At 37.8% G+C, this 18317-nt stretch overlaps 1 protein-coding gene across 2 annotated transcripts in view; it reads left to right on the top strand.

Annotated features, from left to right (window-relative positions):
* CRY1 (cryptochrome circadian regulator 1) overlaps positions 1-14896 on the top strand; it is a 40003-nt gene extending 25107 nt beyond the window's left edge. Inside the window, exons 3-14 of one of the 2 annotated variants that reach the window (XM_033058092.2) lie at positions 1668-1810; positions 3174-3358; positions 4738-4826; positions 5393-5533; positions 5629-5940; positions 8393-8544; positions 8649-8851; positions 9595-9696; positions 10698-10790; positions 11970-12041; positions 12140-12247; positions 14227-14896. In XM_033058092.2, coding sequence (XP_032913983.1) covers positions 1668-1810; positions 3174-3358; positions 4738-4826; positions 5393-5533; positions 5629-5940; positions 8393-8544; positions 8649-8851; positions 9595-9696; positions 10698-10790; positions 11970-12041; positions 12140-12243 — 1596 coding nt within the window. In that variant the 3' untranslated portion in view covers positions 12244-12247; positions 14227-14896. The remainder of the gene's footprint in view (positions 1-1667; positions 1811-3173; positions 3359-4737; positions 4827-5392; positions 5534-5628; positions 5941-8392; positions 8545-8648; positions 8852-9594; positions 9697-10697; positions 10791-11969; positions 12042-12139; positions 12248-14226) is intronic. The other variant, XM_033058093.2, reaches the window with a different exon arrangement.
* Positions 14897-18317: the final 3421 nt, after the last annotated feature.

Below are 18317 nucleotides of genomic sequence, written 5' to 3'. Positions count from 1 at the left end.
GTAGAGCCCTTTCAGGTCTCAGGAGCATTATCATAGATGCCAGCATCTGTAGATTTCCTGGAAATGAACGTATCACAGATGTTTCTTGATAAGGCTTTCCTTTTCACAGACTGAACAATTGCTTCAAAAGGCAGAGCACTGATTTATTTTTATCCTTACAAAAGACCTCAAACACCTTTAGGCGCTTTCATTTCAGTTAGGTTTTGGCTTGTTCTTGCCTCATCCTCTTCAATTTGTCCTGGTCTGCTTTGTATCTTTAGTTCTTTGGGCTTGGCTCAATAAAGAAAATAGAATTGAATTTTAAATGCATCATTGTTGCTAAAACTGTTGAGCAGTATGAGTGTGTGCAAAATGATCTGTGTCCATGATTCTTCTAATTGCCTGGCTCATGCTGATGTGATCTGGGTGTATTCACATTACGCAGTAGTTATCTCAGTTTCTTGTCTCCCTTAGGGACATGACTCTGTGTCTTTGACATGCTTTTTTAATGATCTTTGCAAAAACCAGAGGAAGGAAGGTTTTGGAAAGGTATCTGCTGCAGCTTGTCAGACAGTGGTTTTATGTTATGAAGCATTATGAAATGAGAAGTAAATGTTATGTGATGGTGTAGGAGGTTGCTTGAGGATTCAAGGCTTGCTGGGTTAGTCTTGGCAGACTTAAGGATGGCAAGACCCCAGCTTTGTTTCAAAGAGCAAGCACTCCATGGAAACCTCTGTCCTCAAGGCTGGCCTTCATCTAGGAGACAACTGGAGTTTGGAAGTAAAATAGCACCCCAGGTGATTAACACCGAGTGCCCTTGTGTCTGGTATGAATTCAATTCTCTGAAATACTATGGTGTATTAAACCAAGACATGAAGATTCTGAGGGATTAGAAAGGTATTTGTTTGGCATGATGGCTTTCTAGGATCGTCTTGTATATACTTCACCTTTCCAATTCCTGTTTCCTACTTTCCAGTTTCCTACTGTTGCAAAGCCTTAACCATTGCTGATCCCTTTGTTGCCTTCTTTTTCCTCACCTGTGACTGTTGATCTTGGTAACAGCATCTGTGCCAAAGAATATTAGACTTCAAGGCATAAGGTGTTCTCTTTGTAGAAGATAGGTTTTTTTTTTTGGGGGTTTTTTTTAATTAAGAATTTGAAGATTGTCAGAGTGAGGAGAAGGGATTTGGAAAAGGTAAAGTGTTTGGTGATAGGGTGGGGCAGTATTTCCACCCCCCTCACTTGAAACATCAGTTCTGCTGCTAAAGTTGACAGACCCATGTAAAAAGCTTTTCTGCAGAGCAAGGTACTGCTGCAGATCTATGTTCAGAGAACAACCTTTGTCATCTTCCCCTTTTGTTGAGTCTCTTAAGGTATGTGAATCCTAAAGCTAGAGATGTGTTTTCAAAACTGACATGGAAATTGCTCCATTACAGTGAGCACCCACATTAATAGGACAGATGGAGGATTTTTTTATGCTTGATAGCTACTTAGATGCCAAAAAGTTTGAGTTTATTTTTGTTATTCTGGGTGCCTAATGTATTTTGGATCTTTCTGTATCTCTGAATAACTATCCACAGGTAGTAGCTGGCGTTGTATTCTGCCCCTGTCCTTCCAGTTCCCCTTTTCCTTACCCTCCATCATGCAGCTGAGTTGCTAAAGGACCACTCTTGTGTTTTGTGTTGTAGGAATGGAACATTGCAAAGCTTTCTATTGAATATGATTCTGAACCATTTGGGAAGGAAAGAGATGCGGCTATCAAGAAACTGGCCAGTGAAGCTGGAGTGGAGGTCATTGTTCGGATTTCACATACATTGTATGACCTAGACAAGTAAGTTATCATTTACCTTGGATTTTGAAAAAGGAGGGGAAAAACCCTTGGAATTTTATGTAGTATTTATTTATATATTGTGGGCTACTTTCTACACCAAACAGTTCATAGCCAGGAAAACTACAAATTTGTTTTATGTTTTGCTTTTATCTATCCATCCAAATTTTATAACATATTGAGTAGAACTTTGAAACTCCAAAAAATGATATGTAACTGTATCTGAAATGCAGTTTTAATTTGAAGTTCTTTTGAAAATAATGTTTGTGTTAATTAGCTGGCATTTATAATTAAGTTACTCAAACATGCATGTAATGTTTTCTCCCAAATAACATCTGGTTTTATTTAGTTGTTTTCTTTGTTTTGTCTTTATTTCACTTTTTGTGAAGTTATGACAAAGTCCTTTAAGTTTTTTTAAGAACTGTTTCCTACCAATTACCTATTCAATAAGTAATTGGGGATTGTTTGCTATCCCTGTCTTGTTCACATTTTTCTGCAGATCTATTTAATGGATTAATGTAAATTCCCTATTATAGAAACATATTCCACAAGCTAGTTACAAATATGACTTGTCTTCTCTCAATATTAAGTGATTTATTGTGGTAGCTGCCCATTTTATTCTGTTACAAGACGATGTATAAAAGACTGTTAAACACGTGGGAGGGCAGTGAAATTGGAAGTATTTACTTTCTGAAACCAATAGCTGACTTTTTTTTAATCACAAATTGAAAATCCATTTTTTTTTCCCCTTCCACCCAAACACCCTGTTAAATAAGCGTTTGGTTCCATCTGCCATTTTGCAAATTTTTCTTTGAAGTTTTCCTTTTTTCCAAGACTTCAGATATGTTTAAAATGGCAATGCAAAAGATGAAACTGTGTTTTTACAGCAGTCAGTGTATATAAGCTACATGTTAATTTCTTCCCATATTGTGACAGTTTTTAATATCAACTACTGTTGTCAATACCAGAAGGGAAAGGTGAATTTCTCTGAACATAAAGAAACATACTTGGCCTTGTACGTGACTTGGATATTTCTGTATGTAGCTAGGATATCTATCTGCTTTCCTGATCTGTTCTTTTCTTTGCCTTGAACTGTCCATGTTCATTATATCCTTGTTCATAAGGAAATTCCTGTAACCCAGGAATAAAGAAAATTGACTTGGTTAGAAACATTTAATTTGTATGTTTCTCTGGTGGGGAAAGAAGGATGGTATATTTAAAGTTCTGTCTGGATTATTGTGTGTATTTGGGATTCTATGTAAGCTGGAGGGAAGTAAGAAGATGTTTGGGTAGGTGTGTATATTTTATAAGAAAAACTGTTGAATACTATTGTCTGGCATGCTTCTTTTCTTTTTCTTTAATATAGAATAATAGAATTAAATGGAGGACAGCCTCCTCTTACTTACAAGCGATTTCAGACCCTAATTAGTAGAATGGAACCCCTGGAGATGCCTGTGGAGACTATAACCCCAGAAGTAATGAAAAAATGTACTACTCCAGTTTCTGATGACCATGATGAGAAATACGGTGTGCCATCACTTGAAGAGCTGGGTATGTTCTGAGATTGCTTTGACATTTTGAAGTAAGATGCAATCTGCCACTAAAAGCACAATACTTAAAACAGCAAGTGAGGTCCTGCTAATGGTTAATTGTTAACATGATGCAATTATGGCATACAAAAGGAACAAAAAGAGATAATCAACTCTGTAAATTTTGGTTGTTTTCTGGCATATGAGAAGTCAGGTTCAACTATACTAAGTACTGTTTGGCTTCTTGTAATACAGCATAGCCATTTTCCCAGGGTACCAAATAATCATTAAGCTACTAATTAATAGTCTTTGATGTTTCATTTTGTATTAAATACACTTTGTATCTTTGTTCAGGTCATTAATATGTCATTTAACAAACTAGTTTAGAAAAACCACCCTCTTTTCTTGATATACTGAAAAAAGTAATAAGACAATTAACTACTTTACAAGGCTCTGGGGGGAAAAGAAGTCTTACATTTCTATAAATGTAATTTAAAGGAATTATATCAGCTATTGTCCTGTAAAGCTCCTTATCCCTTTCCTGTTTCCCCACACATCCCAAAATACAAGCAAATGTGCTATGAACTCCAAATTGCTAACAAAAGGGTCTGGACAAATTTTACTTAACCTGTGACTGCCTTGTCATTTAAAGTCTCACAAAATCGACCTTGGTTTTTAAAGCCTTTATAAGAAGAGATGATCTCACTATGCAGTGCTTAAACTATAGGCAGACATGTTCTCCCACGCATCTGGTGAGCAATCCTGGGGCAGGTGGGAGGATATGTAAAAAATCTGATTACCTTATTTTTATCTTTCTTTTGAGGCGCTCAAGTACGTGTTTATCATCAAATTAACAATCTCTGTTATTTAAGTTGAGGTCAGTGATAACTAGGAATGTTCTGAAGATGGCACTCATGTTTTTACCTTGGTGGAAAAGTTTTTAGACATTGGCTAAATTACAAAAGCAACTGTTGCTTCCTAGTAGTCATTCTAAATAAGTTACTGTTTTCGGATAGCCTGCAAATTGCAGATTTGAAAAATGATAGAGGGGTCTCGTCATTAAAAAAAACCAAAACAAAAAACCCAAACCTGCCCCCCACCAAAAAAAAAAAAACCACAAACCCAGAAGAATTTGGACTGAAGTTAAGACCATTCAGCATCTAAAATTTGTGATGTATATTAATGTAAATGTAAAAGGAAAAACTTGAGTTTTGCTGCAAGTTAGAGGTATTTGGATGTGCTTTGAGAAGATTTGGCTGCATACTGATTTAAAAACACTTTTTCATGTGTCCAACTTAGGCTTTTTCTCAGGATGCAGTAGTCAAGTATCAATATGCTATAATTTTCTTTCTTTACAGTATAAGCAAACAAGCAATTTCCTTGTTCCAATTTGTCTTTCAGGTTTTGACACAGATGGTCTGCCTTCTGCAGTATGGCCAGGGGGAGAAACTGAAGCTCTCACACGCTTAGAAAGACATTTAGAACGAAAGGTATGTTTCAGATCATTTAAAGTCTGACATATCTGGGAAACTTAGTTACTCTTTGCTGGGAAACGTAAAGGGTTTTGGGCAAGTTGTGTTTAAAAAAATATCAAACCCACAAACTTGAACTCAGGGCCTTAATGATATAAATCAATAAGTGTTTTTTTTTTTAGAGATGATAGTAGGTTATCTTTTATATGAATTTTAGAGACTGTTTTACTCTTCTGTACTAAAAAAAATTATTTTTGAAGTAATTTTATTGGAAACATACATTATATAACTTTGAAAGGGAATTTCTCTGACAACTAATGTATTGCTAGCTGTCTAGGTTTCCAGTGTATTTAAAAGAAAGGCACAGATAGTTCTGGAAGACAGTCCATGCCTTCTGCATTGAGCTGATTTACCTTCTAGAGGTTCTGCTGATGCAAAAGGAATGCCTGTGTACCGTAGGTGACCTGACTGTTCACTGTTTGGATTCAGTTACAGACAGTGTGTGATTTCTCCCTTTCTAAGTTGCTGTGTAGTCTCTAGTCTGATTTTGCTATGTGGGATTTGTTTTGTTTTGGTTTTTTAAGGCTTGGGTAGCAAACTTTGAAAGACCACGGATGAATGCAAATTCCCTTCTGGCAAGCCCGACGGGGCTCAGTCCTTACCTCCGCTTTGGCTGTTTGTCCTGTCGGCTCTTTTATTTCAAGTTAACGGATCTGTACAAAAAGGTAGGACTTCTGTGTGGTCAGATATGTATTGTTGGATGCCATGGTTTTCCCCTACTTCTCCTAACAAAATGTTTTTCTTTAATGATGATCTTCAGGTAAAAAAGAACAGCTCCCCTCCCCTCTCTCTCTATGGCCAGCTGTTATGGCGTGAATTTTTCTACACAGCGGCAACTAACAATCCACGGTTTGATAAAATGGAGGGGAATCCTATCTGTGTTCAAATTCCATGGGATAAGAATCCTGAGGCTTTGGCCAAATGGGCAGAAGGCAGGACAGGTTTTCCTTGGATTGATGCAATTATGACACAACTTCGTCAGGAAGGTTGGATTCACCATTTAGCCCGGCATGCTGTAGCATGCTTTTTGACTCGAGGCGATCTCTGGATTAGCTGGGAAGAAGGAATGAAGGTATTGTTTCTTACTCTTGAATTTCTTAAAGTGCCTGTTAAAGTTTCAGATAGTCATTCTAGAATTGTTACTGTGTGGTGTAAGTTGAATTTTAAAACTTAAATTGTGGGTAAATCTAAATTGGTTCTGATAAACCAGGTTGTGCTGAAATTTTGCCTCTTGAGTGTCCCCTTTTATCAGAATGTTAAGAGTGTTTGTTGCAGTCATAATAGGTCTGAAATTCTTTTAAATTTGAGATTTCTTCCTAAATCTTGACAAATAAACATGGATAACTATTGTAATTTAGATTTTTTTTTTCTAATCATTCCATGTGCGAACAATTTCTGTTCATATCTTGCATCTGCTTCCCTGCAAAGGGGAAAGTACTGTGGAAATTAAAGAGAGAAAACTAAAAACTGAGAATATCCTTTTGGCAACTTCTGTCACTTTGCCCAGCGTTACAACTGCGGGTAAAGGCAACATGATTTGGCTGAAGGCTCAATACAGTTAATTTTCTGTGAGTATAAGAGGCTGAAGTTCAAATTTAAGATGTTAGGTTTTTGAAGAAAACAATGGAATAATTTATTCTCACTAATTAAGCCTTTGAATCAATTTTACATTTTTAGAAGTGTAGCTTAACTTTTACTGAGCAATAATAATAATTGAGAATCAGACAATTTTATTTTTGAAGTCTAAAAAAATGTAATTGCCAACAAGGTTTTGACCTCATATTTCTGTATGTATATAATTCTAGGAAATTTCCTTTCCTAACAAATCAGTTGTAAGAAAACACTTTTCAGTTTAAAAAAATTTGGTTACTTCTGCAGTTCACGAATACAGACACTGAAGATGCACATACGTAGGTAACTCAATATTTTGCAGATCAATTACTCTGTAAATTACAGATACATGGCAGCTTGTCCTTACTTTTGCGATAATGCAGATGTATGAAGGCCCCAGACTTCTGCAGTGGAAAGATGCTCAACTCAAGTTTCTATAGCTAGCAGAAGTCAATCTGGCCTTCCACGTGGTGTTATTTCCCAAGTCTTACTACATGGCAGCATCTAGTGGAACAATTGTGTGCTGACACACGTCACGTCTGAAGATCTTGTTGCATTATGACTAACCATCTTTTTGAAACGTTTTTAGAAAGTGCTTTAAGATAAATCCTATTTTTTTTAAACAAACTTTTTTCCTAAGTAGTTTCAGATACTTAGTGGAAGATACTTCTGTAACACTTATTCAGTGTATGCTATGGAATGAGTGCATTATTGAGTATATGGACAGAGAGGTCAAGAGATCATTGTTTAATGGTATAACCTTATTTAGACCTTGTATAGGAATAATTTGGGTAGGAGTATTAAGGAGTATTAAGATGTGAGTTTTTAGTGCCTTAGCATGAAGAAAGATGGTTGCTTTGGAGCATTTGGAAATTGTGTAAGTTTGAAAGGAAAATCAGAACTTGGAAAAATATGCATTAAATAAGTATGTGTTCTTATAACTAGTTCTTGGTGCATTGTTTTTATAAAAGGTCCTTGAGCATTGTGTCTCACAGAATAAGGCTTTGCTCTGTTTTTTGTCAGCCTGCATTGCTAGTGATCTGACTGAGCAGATAAACTTCCTTTATACAAGTTAGTGCTGTCTGTGTTGAAGATGAAAAAACAATCAGTGCTGGAAGCTTGAATGTTTCACAGCTACTGAGCTCCAGATTTAAAGTAAAACCCTCATAAATCTTCAACTTTCTCATGCTTTGTTTTGTTTGTAAAATATAATAGGGGTAGCAAATTAGAATTAAAGTGTTTGGAAGATTTTTTTTTTGGGTTTTTTTTTTTGGTCTTCAGACCAGAATTTATTATCTGTCACACCATCCTTCAGTGTTCTTGGTGGTCTATAATGCCTCCAGGAATTTGAGTGTGTTCTCAAAACTGTGACTTGCTAGATTGACTATTAGCCTTCAAGAACACAACTTCTGCATGTTTGTGCTGCCCTGAAACTCTTGAATTCTACTTGTAGGATTCCTCTCATAGGGAAGAAATCCTGTGCAAGTTGAGGTATTCAGACTAGCAATTTGAGTACAAAATGTACTTTGTATGTTCTCTGTTTTCTGGAAGTTTGCAAAGCTTACTCAACTGTGATGTGATGAAGCAATTCTTCTGAAATCAGCAAATGCCACTTGGAAGCCATAAGGCTCCAGCCATCCTTTGGGGATTTATTTTTCAAGGATGTGTTTGTGTAAGAATGTGTAGCTTCCTGAGATGTTTACAAGTTTGTTTTCAGGATAAAAGCCTGGGTTTGAATTTTTCCTTTTGTTATTGAGTTGACATTAAGGCATTTGCAATTACATACTGAGCATTCTGTGAATGCTGCTAGGTAAGAAAGTGCTTAAACCAGAAACTCAGGAACTAATCCTGAAAAAGTAAGTGTCTTGAAAGTATGGCAAGCCCAGACTAACTTGTTGCACTGATTTCTTAAGGTCTTTGAAGAGCTGTTACTTGATGCAGATTGGAGTGTGAATGCTGGAAGCTGGATGTGGCTATCCTGTAGTTCCTTCTTTCAACAGTTTTTTCACTGCTACTGCCCAGTGGGTTTTGGTAGAAGAACTGACCCAAACGGGGATTATATCAGGTAACTCACAATCCAGAAATTGCAGTGATTGGTTCATGGGTGTTGCTTAAACTATTGAGCAGCTTTAACGTGACCTTTTTACCTTTTTCGTTATTTTTTTAAAGACGTTATTTGCCAGTACTCAGAGGTTTCCCTGCAAAATACATCTATGATCCTTGGAATGCCCCAGAGAGCATCCAGAAGGCTGCAAAATGTATTATAGGAGTTAATTATCCCAAGCCAATGGTAAACCATGCAGAGGCAAGCCGTCTGAATATTGAGAGGATGAAACAGATCTACCAGCAGCTTTCACGATACAGAGGACTGGGTATGTTTGTTTGTTTGTTTATTTATTTATTTAAAACTTCTCTCACCTTCTAGCAATTCAAAATTTAGTCTCAGCAGTGAGAGTCAGGGCTAAGCTTAGGGGGGTGACCGGGGTCTGTATCCAAGTAAATATTGTATGTAACTGAGAAAGGAGTTTGAGGGAAGTGCCTCTCCAAATATTGCCTGGGGTTTTTTTCTATGGGTCTTTGGAAGTGTTTTTGCTAAACTGGGCCTTTTGTACAATATGATAAACTCTCATACAGTTAAGTATTTTTACCAATGATTAGAAATTTAGTATGGTTCATAACTTCAGCAGTACTGTATTTGCATATGCAAATGTTGTTGCAGAGATAGGGACCAACCCAGCCCCTGGTAGATTCTTCCCATTTGCTTCGAGAGGTAAACTGCTTACTTTGTACTGCTTAGGAAGGTGTGAGTAGTCAGTATGTTCAGATACTTGGTATTGAATCAGGATATGTTGCATTTAAACCCAACATATTGGATATGTGTAACTAAGGAATATTGGAAAAAGTATGCAAAATATGATGTAGAAAAATTTAAGTAAATGTGAACTAAAATTGTTTGGCAAGAAACAGAAGCAGGCAAGACAGAAAGGTGTTCTCCTGTCATAAAAGTAAACCAAGGTGAGGGTAGAGAATTGGCCATTAAAAGGAAACAGAATGCTGCACTTGATATTCTTTTTTTCTTGCTGTCTTTCTTTATATATCTTGTATTGTTTTTTAGGTCTTCTTGCAACTGTGCCTTCTAATCCAAATGGAAATGGAAATGGTGGCCTAATGGGCTATTCACCAGGAGAAAGCATTTCTGGTTGTGGTAGTACAGGAGGTCAGTCAAATTCTTTCAGTACATAGTTATTGGGACTGAACTACATGGACTTTTTATAATGCCCTTGCCGTTTTGTATTGTAAGGAAGAACTGCTTTCATAAGACAGTTTTGAGTCACAAATATTTTCTAATTTATTCACTGTTTGATAGTATTTATATAGACATCTTCAAATTATTTTTTTAGTCTCAAATAGACAAGTATTTTTCACCTGTCTTTTTTTTCCCCTCCAAAAATTACGTCTTAACTAGTATCAAACAATTTGATTTCAAAGGCATTTGAGTATGATTTTCTCCTAGAAGTGTATAAGCATCCTGATATTTATAATAAGGGGTGACTTGTGAACTTTCAAGTGAGAATTATTAACTTGTAAAGTTTTCTAATGCTGGCATTTGATTGCTTACTGGAATTTACTTCTACTAAGAAAAAATAAGAACAGTATTAAGATTGTATTAACCCAAGGTGTATCTTAAATACTTAAATGCTATATACTCCTTAGACTCTTCAATGTAAAAGGATATAGCAGAACTGGAAATCTGTTGGGTTTATATTCTTCATAGGCTTTAGTCAAGGTTAGAAGCAGATTGTGGAGGAAGATAGACCTTATTGTTCTTAGACAGTACAGTTCTCCTGAAGATTAAAAATGCAAACTCCTTAAAGCTAGGTGCTTGGGCTTTTATTTCTTATAAGTTTAGGATGTGTAGAACACAGAAGGGTTTATTTTTTAAAAATTGACATTATGTGCACTCTTTTCTCTTTAAAATGCATTCATGTATACATGTACTTACAATTTTCTCATCACAAATATATTCCTTTTGTATGAGGTTGAGTTAATTTGGAAATACAAAAACCATTAGAGCTTTGGACCTGCAATAAGTTGGTTTGGAAAAAAAAAAGTTTAAAAGCCACAATAAAAAGAAGAGGGGGTAACCCCCCATACTTTAAGTCCCAAAACTGGAGTTGTACCTTCTGTTATGTTTAAGTCTTCTCCCTGCCTCTCCAGGAGCTCAGCTGGGAACTGGTGATGGTCATTCTGTTGTTCAATCATGTGCCCTGGGAGACTCTCATACAGGAACAAGTGGAATTCAGCAGCAAGGTATTATGGCAGTGCCTGTCTGTAGAGGATCTCCAAATGCTTGCAACTATGGAAAGCCAGACAAAACATCAAAATAGTATGGATAGATTTTGGGTGACAGTGCTGTCTACAACATGAACCGACCTTGTTTCTGTTCTTGAAACATTGAAAGTATTTCTTAGAGTGAAGTTGCTTGTCTTGTAATTTTTATCTCTGAAGTGCTCATCTACAGCAGTATTTCTATGTTTTGAGTGGGAGGGATCACAAGGGTGACTAAACAAAAATTAATAAACATTATCTTAGGCTACTTCAAAAGAAATTGAAAACCAGAAGTTCACCTTGTGTATTGGATAGCAGAACTTGTATGTTATCTTTTCCTTTATTTCACTACCACTCTTTCCAGATATATAATTAATTTCCACAGTTCTGTGTGGATAGTCTCTTACTGTAGAAGCAAATTTTTGTTACTTTAACTATACAGAACCTTAAGCTATGGTTTGTGATAGATCCAAGTTGCAATGAAATTTAACCCAACTGTTTGTTTCTTTGCAGTCTTAACAGAGGTGGTGTGTTTACTGATCAGGAAAGGCTGTAATCTGTGTTTTGTTTAAGCGCCCAGAACGTAACTGGAACACTGCAACTGTTCAGAACAAGAAACCTTGCAATTGCTTCTGCTGATTGCACTATTTATGCAGAACACTCAGTTTCAAGGTTGCCAGTAGATAGTTTACAAGAATCCAAAGAAAGTTCTCATCTTTCTTTAAAGTTGCTTGCTTTTTTTGTTTTTTCACAACTAAGCTATGCCAGGGATTCATTAGCATTGCTATAATAAAATAATAAAAAGGATAAGGAGACTTGGCAGAAGTAATGTCTCAATTTGTAACAAATTATATTTAAAGCTTTTGGATATACAAGCATTCTGCTTGTTGCAAATACAATGCATAAATATATATGCACTAAATGTTGTTCACTCTGCAGATATCAATGCATATGTGTTTAACTGCTGTAGACTACCATGAGGCTTATTTTTCTTTTACATAAGAACTCTTCTGCATTCAGGATAGTTTCTGGCAGGATTTTTCTTGATGATGGAAAATAAATCAATTGGCTCCTTTTTCTTGTTGTAAAGAACATGATTTTACACTTGCTTGCAGCTCTAAATTTTTCGTAGTATAATAAATATCTACTGTATCTGAACAGGTTACTGTCAAGCAAGTAGTATCTTACACTATGCTCATGGAGACAATCAGCAATCACACTTATTGCAAGCAGGTAATTTAAACAACAACGAAAAAAAACCCCAAACACTTTTCTTGGATATATAAGGGTGCAATAGAGTCTTAATGTAAACACTGATTTTAAATTATCAGGAAGAACGGCCCTTGGTACTGGCATTAGTGCAGGGAAACGCCCAAATCCAGAAGAAGAAACTCAGAGCGTTGGACCAAAAGTCCAGCGACAGAGCACAAATTAAACTGGTAAGATCTGAGGCACCTTAAAGTTATCAAAGTTCTGTACAAATTTTGTGTCTGTGATAACATTCATGTCACTGCAGTGCAAAGGATCCTAAACTATTGCTGTAAATATCTGTTTTCTGGGGACTGTGCAAACAGATAGTATGAAATTCTGGCTCTAAGAGTTTTTGTGAATTAGGAGATAGGAATTAGTTGCAAAAATAGAGCCAGACTGAAGATTCAGACACAGATCCAGGTATTAGTGAAAGGAAGGTGGATAAACTGTGGTTTTAATACATAAGCAGAGCTGCTTAAGTAGCTTCAGTTACTCTCTGCTCCCACATCTCACCTTAAGTTGTGCCAGTAGCATTGTTTGTTGTGAATGTGTGGTGACCTCAATCAGGAGACTACAACAACTTAAAAGGAAGAGCTCAGGGCCTCGTTTAGTTTAGATATATAAGTGGACTAATCAGAACATGTTTCAGAGGTACTGCAAAAAACCTGTAAAATGCTGATGTGGTTCTTGAGTGTGAAGATGTAGGGACCAATAAGATTTGAAGATGTGAGCCTTTGTCATTGGTCTGTAATGGAAGCAGTTTACTCAGACTGCCCAAGTTTGTCAAGCTGTGGTGAAAAAGTCTTGAATTTGGAGAAGGCATTGTAGATGGATGCACACAAATGGGTGTGAAAATGTGGAGAGAGAAGCAGAAAACTGGAGAAGGGGTTTTGTATGTGTAAAATCATCATCATAGAGAAGAAGTAGATTGTAGTTTCTGGATAAAGTTGGGAATAGGACAGAGGAAAGAGAGTTGTTATACCTCTTCCCTCCAGTAAGCTTGACTTGAGAGGAACAAGGAAGATGACCTGAAAAGAATGAAGACTAAATTAAATTAAAGAGTAATTATTACGAAGGAAAGCCAAATAATGGAGGACTGTCTGAAATAAGTGAGGACATGATCTCAAGACTGGGAGTGTGGCTGCAAAGGTTAAAGGTGATTGAGATATTTAAAGAAAACCAAGTGGAGCACTGGTTGTTATGAAATTTGAAGAATAAGTAAGAATAGCACAACAAGCAAGATAATAGCACGTGGAGAGACGTTGGAACTGGAAAACGGGGATTCCATACAACAAGTGATACATACATCATCTCCAGAGATAAAAAGGGAAATTCAGTCTACTTCATTTGGTTTTGACAGCAAGATCTAATTTTGCTTGTTATACAGTGGCAGCACTTTGTCCAAGTTACTGCAGTGCATTAGGAACAATTGTGTCATACTGATTTGATTCAGTGCAGAACCACAGCATTGTTTCCATAATGCTGTCAATTGAGGAAGTGAGCTGAGACCTTAGTGGGTGATACATCTGTTATTTTCTTGCATACTGGAAGCCCTGTAAACTGCTTCTGTGTTCTCAAACTGATTTCTGTTACTTGGATGGGCCTGAGTGGAACAATTCCAAGAGAGTCTGTGTTTCAGTAGCTGTCTAATCCTTAGTATGTGTAGATTCATTCAGCATCCATGTTTTGTATTGCAGAATTCCTTAGGTGCTCGTGTCTGTGTAGAAGAAGTACCTGCAGAGCGAACGTCTGGTTCCTGTCTAAGCTCTTTTTCAATTGAGAGACAGGTTGGAGGGGTTTTTAGTTTGGCAGAGAAGATGATTTCGTTAGGGGTGTTCAAAGCATGCTGCAAAAGCATTGTAGTAAATACAAACATCAACCAAGATCATACTCAAAACCACTGCTGGCAAAAGGTTGTGCACTTCTGAATAGCACTCAAGTACAGAATACAGAGGCATTTGTTGGGTTTCTCTTGTTTTCTTTCTTCCTCCTTTTAGCCTCTAAGGTGAGAAATAAGAATTCTGAGTATTTGGGCCAATACAGATTGGGATAGGGCTTCCTGCGTTGAGAAGGGGGGAAACAATATTGGTCCCTTGAATTACTTCTGGCTTTAAAGACTCACATCAAACTGCTTAAGAATATTTTTTTTTTTCTTTTTCTCTTGCAGCTTGATTGGAAGAAAAGTTTGCCACTCAAAGAATACATGGGACAAAATTCCTGCTACTCTGTATTGGAACTAAAGTGTTGTGAGAGTTCATGTTCTAAAACTACATACTTTTTCATAAATTATTTTCAATTGTTCTCAGTTGTTGTAAACAAGTCCAATTTTTGGAATGCATTATTTCTAACTGGCATTTCTATGGTTTTTAACTTTTTAATGATACTTTCACAAAGGGCAAACTGAGTTTTGTATATAAAGTATTTGGTGAAGAATTTGCTAACTTATTGTAAATATAAATATTCATGATTAGTGATAGACCCATCAATATATTTTTGATAATCTTTCATGTATATGGTAGTAGGAAAAGCTATAGTGCTGTTCTGAAAAACAGATGAAAATAGAAAGTTTGGAAGTTTCAAAATTGTTATTATTTTTAGATTCCATACTTGAGCTCTGTATGATCAACTTCATATTTTCATAATGTAAGTGCTTAGGACTGTGTTTAATCAAATACAGTAGAGTTGTAATCATAATTAATCACATCTGTATATAAAACACATGCCAATTTTAGTCGAGTTGTAAAATTTTCATGTATATGTCCAGTCCTTGTATTTCTCAGTTGCCTTGTTCAGTAATGACATACCTTGTTAATAAAAGAAAATTGTATATATAGATATATACGTTTCTCTTTTGTGTGCTCTATTGCTCCTGCTTATATTTCCAAAAAGAACTGTTTCAGGAAAGAAGAGAAATACTCTTTTTAGACTTAATCTGGAAGTCACAAACAATGAACTATATTACCTTTTGCTTCCAAGTTCCATGATACTGAAGCAAAACAATATTCAAATTATCCAGGCCTTTTTTGTGAAACTGCACGTATGTTTTCTGACCATTAAATGTTTTTCACTGATGTATTTATTATTTCTTCACAATCTAGGTGTGTCTGGATTGGTTTTTTTTCCCTGCTGTAATTGCAATTTGCTTGATAGTTGCAAAGTCTTTCCTGCAATGAATTTAATTTGCTGCTTTTTCAGGATGTTGATTTCAGACTTGCTTGAATTCTCAGTCAATACTGTCTCAAATGTTTAGATAAGTTGTATCTAACTGTTTTCTCAGACCTTTAAGATCTCTGAAGAAGCAGTATGTATTTGCATATCACTACTTGAATGGATGCCCAGATTAAAATCCTAGAATATTCTGAGTTGGAAGGGACCCAGAAAGATCACTGAATCAAACTTCTGGTCCTGCACAGGACCCATCTCCAAGAATCTCAGGCACCATATACCTGAGAGCATTGTCCAAATGCTTCTTGAACTCTGTCAGGCTGGTGCTATGACCACTTCCCTGGGGAGCTGTTCCAGTGCCCACCCTCTAATGAAGACTCTTTTCCTGATATCCAACCTAAACCCTTTCCTGACACAACTTTGGGCTGTTCCCTGGGTCCTGTCACTGTCACCACAGAGCAGAGATCAGTATCGCCCCCTGCTCTTCCCCTCATGAGGAAGTTGCAGACTGCAACTTGAGGTCTCCTCCAGGCCGAACAGACCGAGAGCCCTCAGCTGCTCCTCATACAGCTTCTCCTCCAGACCCTGCACCATCCTTGCTGCCCTCCTTTGGGCTCTCTGAGACCTTTAGATCCTTCTTATATTGTGGCACCTAAAACTTCCCACCAACACTCAAGGTGAGGCTGCCCCAGAGCAGGACAGTCCCTCTCTTGCCCAGCTGGCCACGCTGTGCCTGATGCCCCCCAGGACACGGGTGACTCTCCTGGCTGCCAGGGCACTGCTGACTCATATTCAACTTGCCATTGACCAAGACCTTTCCATGGCACTGCTCTCCAGCATCTTACTTTGCAGTCTGTTCATACATCCAGGGCTGCCCTATCCTAGGTGCAGAATCCAGCACTTGCCTTTGCTAGACTTCATATGGCTGGTATTAATTATTATTTAATTCTCAAGTGAGAGGAGTTAATTATCTTGCTCCTAGTATCACTTTGGTGACTTCTAGATAGGGGGCATTTCTGTGTGTTGGCTTAAAATTCAGATTAGGCTTTTGCAACAACATATGCAGCAGGGCTCTTGTGGCAAAATAAATTACCATGGTACTAGATTTTAGATTATAATTGTTAATGTAAATATCTCTGCATATTGATTTGTATACAATGGCAAAATCAAAAGCACTACTAAGAAAATAGGGGCATGTCTACTGTCTTAAGGCAGTATGTTTGAAATTGATGGAAAAAACTCAAGAGTGAAAATAGAAAATCAGATGCTAAGTGTTTTCCACAGATCAGTCCAAATAAAATGGAGGGGTTCCCTAGAGACATAGATAATGAGGATAAGCAATTCTTTTTTAAAGTAGTCTGAAAATAGAAAAAAACAGTCCTAGACTGCTTTCAGACCTATTTTACTCTGTCGAGATAATGCTGAATTTTTCTGCTAACCTTATATTAAAAAAACCCATACTATCTAAATTAAATATTCCTCCTAGATTTTCTGAATGATTAGGCTGTGAAACTCCCACAGAGAAACTTCATCAAGGTAAGAACATCTGCTTAAATATTATCTTCCCCCAACCAGTCTGGAAGTTCAATAGGTGAAAGAAGAAATTTCCCAAGGAGTTAATTTTTATGGTAAGTTAATTCCCCCAAGTGCTGAAAGGAGTATTCCTCTTCTTGGTGTAGGCAAATCCTTGGATTTGCAAAGGAAAATCTATGGAGATACTGTTTCACTTGTGTGCTGGCTTGAAGTTGTTCTGGACTGTGGTGGAAGAAATGGTTTGTGATCAGTTTAGAGAGGGGAGAAGTTACCTTCAGAGTAGCAATAGCCTCATAAAAGTCCTTTGCCTCATATTCTTCCCCTCCAAGACTAAGTGCTGTTACCACGAAAATAAATTAAAATAAGGGGAAGGCTTTGTTTGCACATTAAAAATTATGAAAGCCATTGTAACAGGGCTCTTTTCCCCACAACCCCCTAACCCCTTTGTGATTTTTCGAGGAATTAGGCGTTTGCTATAAATCCAGTATGGAATAAGGGGTGAGATATCGTTGCTTATTAGATTGCTTCTCCAGAAATGGATCTTAAAATATTCCTCAAAAAAGTTCTGTTCCCAAGGTATTTAGCTGGCTCTTCTCTGGGCTAGCAGGAGACAGGGAGAGGAGAGTTTGAAGGCTTGTGGTTCGTGGAAACAAAAAAAAAGTACTCTTGGAAACATACAGGAACAAATTTGGGGGATATTTGGGATGGGGGAAAAAACTCCGTTTTGAAATGTTTTCAAGTATCCAGAACCTGGGCGTTTGCAAGGGAACTTTGCGTGGCCCGTCTTGTACTGTTTTATGTACACGTGTTGTGCTGGTGCTACCCGCTTACGGAGGGCTCTGAAAGGAGAGGAGCGAAAGGAGCTCCCGCACAGCCCGTGCGGTTCCCGGTGTGTGTGTGTGTGTGCCGGGGCCGGCTGGGGCAGACCGAGTTAATTTGTCTTCCTGTCGGAGCGGCGCTGGGAGCGCGGCTGTGCTGCGGCTGAGGCGCTGCGCCTGCAGGGGGCGCTGTGCGCGCGGCCCTGAGGGAGAGCCGCGCTCGGCGGGAGCGAAAGCAGCTCCTCGTCACGCCGAGGACTCCGGGGAAGGGAAACGACGTGGGAATTACAGAATGGCTCATCATCGCTACCCTGTGCTTCCCGGGCAGAGACCAAACCTCTCCTGTTACTCTGGAAGTTGCTTTTCAGGAACACTGCCCTGTGTGCTTGCCTGCACAGACGCACATTCTCAAGTGCATCTTGCCTAGAGATTGTTTCCAAAAGCCAGTTTTTAAGTGTTGTCAAGATTTTACCTGTTTGAAATGTTTACTGGGCTGACCCGGGGAGCCCTTTCGGACAGCTGAGATCCAGGTTCTTGTCTCTGCTCCATCCCAGAGCTGCTGACCAGACTCAGGTAAAGCTCTCCCCATTCCCAAAGCTTTCGTGCACAGGGTCCTGTGGCAGCCGTGTTGTTTTGCATTAGATTAGATCACATTAGATTAGAATAAGCAGGCTACAAAGAGAGCCTTCTTTCTCTTCTTTGTGCCCCTTATTTCCAATAGGAAAGTGTTCTGTGGGCGAGA

This window comes from Catharus ustulatus, chromosome 4, assembly GCF_009819885.2.
Source record: "Catharus ustulatus isolate bCatUst1 chromosome 4, bCatUst1.pri.v2, whole genome shotgun sequence".
Classification (NCBI taxonomy): domain Eukaryota; kingdom Metazoa; phylum Chordata; class Aves; order Passeriformes; family Turdidae; genus Catharus; species Catharus ustulatus.
The sequence above is the reverse complement of the archived record's forward strand: the minus strand, read 5'-3'. Positions and strand labels throughout refer to the sequence as shown.